The following is a 4,047-nucleotide window of genomic DNA, read 5'->3' as shown; positions in this document are numbered from 1 at the left end:
ATATGTGGAGGAAAAATGGTTTTATAGTTTGGAAGAACAAAAGGATTCTTTAGCTTGTTTTTGATGAACATCGTACATTTGTTTTAAAGTGTGAGAGAGTCTAGAATCTTTACAATTAAGAGTCTCCTTATTCAACCAAAATGACACTCAGGAGTTGCATTGTTAGCCTTTGACAGAAATGTTGACTATAATTTTAGGGCACTTTTCCATGATTTCACAAATAAAAATACTAATTTTCTTTTTTCCCCCTTCCCTCTCTCTGTGTCTCTTTCCTAAGATAGGCTTTCTTTGTGTATTTCTGGTTATCCTGGAACTTGCTCTGTAGGTCAGGCTTGCCTCTAACTCAGAGACCCATCTGTCTTTGCTTTCTGCGTGCTGGGATTAAAGGAGTGTGCTACTACACGTGGCTTAAAATAGCGATAATCTTAATAAAGTCTTTTTGAAAATCTTCCCTAGTTACTCAATTAAATAATAGAATTTAATACAATGATAATAGAGTGGCATAGGGGTGTCTGCATTGTGTGATAGTAATGTAACATTTGGACTAATTACTATTTAGCATTTTCTGATTCAGGCACTTCACGAACTATGTTGCTTAAATCACTGGGTCATTAATTATGTCTATAGAGCTGCTCCTAAATTTTAGGTCATGTTCCATCACTGGCTTAAGCACAAAGTAGCTACTTCATTTAAAAAAGCAATAGCAACATTGGGAGTGCAGTATGCCATGACCTGTGTGAGTCACTGCAAGAAAGGATACAGAAAGCAGTAGCATTAAAAACAAAACACTTAGAAAGAGAGTCTCTGTGGTGCTGGAAATAATATAAGGGTCTCCTTAATTTCATCCAACACTCAATGAAAACTTTTTGGCCCCCAAACAAGATAGATGTTTACAGGGACTTGAGTAAGTTCCCTCTAAAGCAATATATACAAAAGTAGTATTCTCAAACCCAACAAACCTTGGGGAAATGGAATAGCAGTTTTAAATTTGAATTATTTGAGCACCATCTTGCTTTTGCTTTATGAAATTTTAAGTGGTTCTAAGTATAGAAATATAATGCCAAATTCTAATGTGCTGTCCAAGTCTTACTCTTAAATAATATAGGAGTCACCTTAATTGGGAAATTTTGTAGAAAAAAAAAATCAAAGGTTCTTTCTTCCTTTCATATTTGGACACAGCTAATAGTAAAACTACCATAAGATATTGGGAATATACAAATTTCCAGACTACATATGAGTTATGATAGGCACATAATTAAAACAGACAAGAAAAATTATTTGCCAAACATTTATTGATTTTTAACAGTCCAATTATTTGAACAAGAATGTCTTCCAGGTAGTATAAAGCCTCAAAGTACTGCAAGTATCTAAGTATAATAAAGAGACCTCTAGAAAATCGTCCTCTGTCCATACATTTTCCTTTTCCTTCTGCCACCACTCTGTGAACTCTTATTGGACCTAAACAAGACAAATGTTTACAGAATCTTGAGTAGGTTCCCTCTAAACCAAAACGTACAAAAGTAGAAAAATTCTCAAACCCAACAAGACTTGGGGAAATGGAACAGAGTGCTACAATTACAGTTTTAAATTTGAGTTGTTTAAGGATCACCTTGCCTTCACTTGAGATTTTAGATGGTGCGAAATATAAAAATATAATGCCAAATTATAATTTTCTGTCAAGCATTTCTCTTAGCAAGATTTGTTCCAGTTATGACATGATTTCATATGGTATTTTCTGCATAAATCCTACTACTACTACATTATCTGAGGGATGTAAGTTTCAGCCTGCTGATGGAATCTGTCACAATTTTGCAACAAAACCTGAGAAAACCATTTGGAGGTAAAGACAAAATTTAGGCCAAAGAAAATATCAACTTGAACTCATAAAATGAAAGCTCTAGATAAAATGATCCACCACTAAAAATAGTGATTCAATTACTTTGAATATCAGATTGCTTACATTATTCTTGTTATTTATGAAGGCAATAAATCAATGTGCTCCTCAAAGAAGATTCGTTCAAAAATTAAATGGCTTATTTTTTAAAGTGCACATCATATCTGCACTAAAGAACAAAGACATCTTGCAAAAAAGAACTACCCGAGGAAGAATTAAAGACAGGAATTAAAAGAAATGAAATGGGTATAGTTTAAGATTCTGTAAGAAAAGACACATTCTAAGATCAGAGAGTTTTCCCACAACCAGAAGAAACACGTGAGTTATCGCTGGATACCCCAGTGTTTCTCATTTTCTTTTGCTTGAAGCTTTGGCTGGTGCCAGGATGCTTGCGGCATCTTTTAAGAGCGGTATTGAGACCTCTGCTCCTGGATGTACTCATAGAGAGGGCTGGAACGCACTGGGACATTGGCAAACTGGCGCGTACCAGGCTCCAGGATTTGGCGGCGCCTCTGCTCCTCTTGCCTACGACGGATCTGCTCTTCTTGGAATTTTCTCTCCCGCTCTTGGCGACGTCTTTGTTCCTCTTCTTGACGTAGTTCTTGTTCCTGGCGACGAATCGTATCCCGGGCAAACTGCTCCTCAGTCGGGTATTGACCATCTCGCTTCTCCCTGCGCAACTGCTGTTCCTCGCGTAGGTGTTTCTCTTCCCGGAATTTCCTGTCACGCTCCTGGCGGCGGCGCTGCTCTTCTTCCTGGCGAAGCTCTTCTACCTCACGGAATTTTCTGTCACGCTCTTGGCGCAGCTGCTGCTCTTCCCTTTCTTGCCTGAGCTCTACTTCCTCGCGGAACCTTCTGTTGTCACGCTCCTGGAGACGACGCTGCTGCTCCTCTCTTTCCAGGCGGAGTCGCTCCTCTTCCCGGAATTTCCTGCCACCCACCTGGCGGTGCAGCAGCTCCTCCCTTTCCTGACGAAGCTCTTCTTCCTCAAGGACTCTCCTGTCGCGCTCCTGTCTCAACTGTTGCTCGCGTTCCTGACGGCGGCGCTGCTGTTCCTCAAAGCGAAATTGTTCGTCTTCACGCTCCTGGCGCCGCTGCTGCTCTTGCTCGCGCTCCTGGCGGCGGCGCTGCTCTTCCTCACGCTCCTGGAGACGCTGCTGCTCTTCCTCACGCTCCAGGCGCCGCCGCTGCTCTTGCTCGCGCTCCCGGCGGAGCTCTTGCTCCCGGCGGATCTTTCTGTCCCGCAGCCGCTCTTCCTCCAGTTCTTGACCGAGCTCTTGTTCCTCACGGATTTTTCTGTCACGTTCCTGGCGCCTCAGCTGCTCTTCCTCCAGTTCCTGGCGGAGTTCTTGGTCCCGGCGGATCTTTCTGTCCCTCAGCCGCTCTTCCTCGCGCTCCCTGCGGAGCTCTTGCTCCCGGCTGAGTTCTTGCTCCCGGCGGAGCTCTTGCTCCCGGCGGATCTTACCATCCCTCAGCCGCTCTTCCTCCAGTTCTTGGCGGAGCTCTTGTTCCTCACGGAATTTTCTGTCACGTTCCTGGCGCCTTAGCTCCTCTTCCTGGAGTTCCTGGCGGATCTTTCTGTCCCGCAGCCGCTCTTCCTCGAGTTCCTGGCGGAGCTCTTGTTCCTCGCGGGACCTTCTGTCACGTTCCTGGCCTCTCCTCTGCTCTTTTTCGCGTTCCTGACGGAGCTCTTGTTCCCGGCGGAATCTTCTGTCAGGTTCCTGAAGCCGCGGCTGCTTTTCCTCAAACTCCTCCTGGCGGCGCTCTTCTTCCTCGTGGAATTTTCTGTCGCGCCTGAGCTCTTGTTCCCTGCGGATCTTTCTGTCCCGCAGCCGCTCTTCCTCAAGTTCCTGGCGGAGCTCCTCTTCCCGGCGTAACGTTCTGTCACGCTGCTGACGGCGGCGCTGCTCTTCCTCTCGCTGTCCGCGAAGCTGCTCCTCCACCCTCAAACGGTCTCGCTCTTGGCCACGCTGCTCTTCCTCCAGTTTCTCGCTGCGCTCTTCTTCCTCACGGAATTTTCTTTCGCGTCTGAGCTCTTGTTCCCGGCGGAATGGTCTGTCCCGCAGCTGCTCTTCCTCACGCTCCAGGCGGCGCTCTTGTTCCCGGCGGAATGGTCTATCCCGCAGCTGCTCTTCCTCACGCTCCAGGCGGCG

The 4,047-nt window shown here is 45.4% G+C and overlaps 1 protein-coding gene across 1 annotated transcript in view; it reads right to left on the bottom strand.

The window, feature by feature from the left end:
- Window positions 1-2,272: 2,272 nt before the first annotated feature.
- Window positions 2,273-4,047, bottom strand: part of Tchh (trichohyalin) — a 5,509-nt gene continuing 3,734 nt past the window's right edge. The window contains exon 3 of the mRNA XM_021196948.2: window positions 2,273-4,047. This exon is cut by the window's right edge and continues 31 nt beyond it. Coding sequence (XP_021052607.1) covers window positions 2,296-4,047 — 1,752 coding nt within the window. The 3' untranslated portion in view covers window positions 2,273-2,295.

The sequence above is a fragment of the Mus pahari genome, chromosome 4, assembly GCF_900095145.1.
Source record: "Mus pahari chromosome 4, PAHARI_EIJ_v1.1, whole genome shotgun sequence".
NCBI lineage: Eukaryota > Metazoa > Chordata > Mammalia > Rodentia > Muridae > Mus > Mus pahari.
Note: the sequence above shows the minus strand (reverse complement) of the source record. Positions and strands in the feature narration are given on the sequence as shown.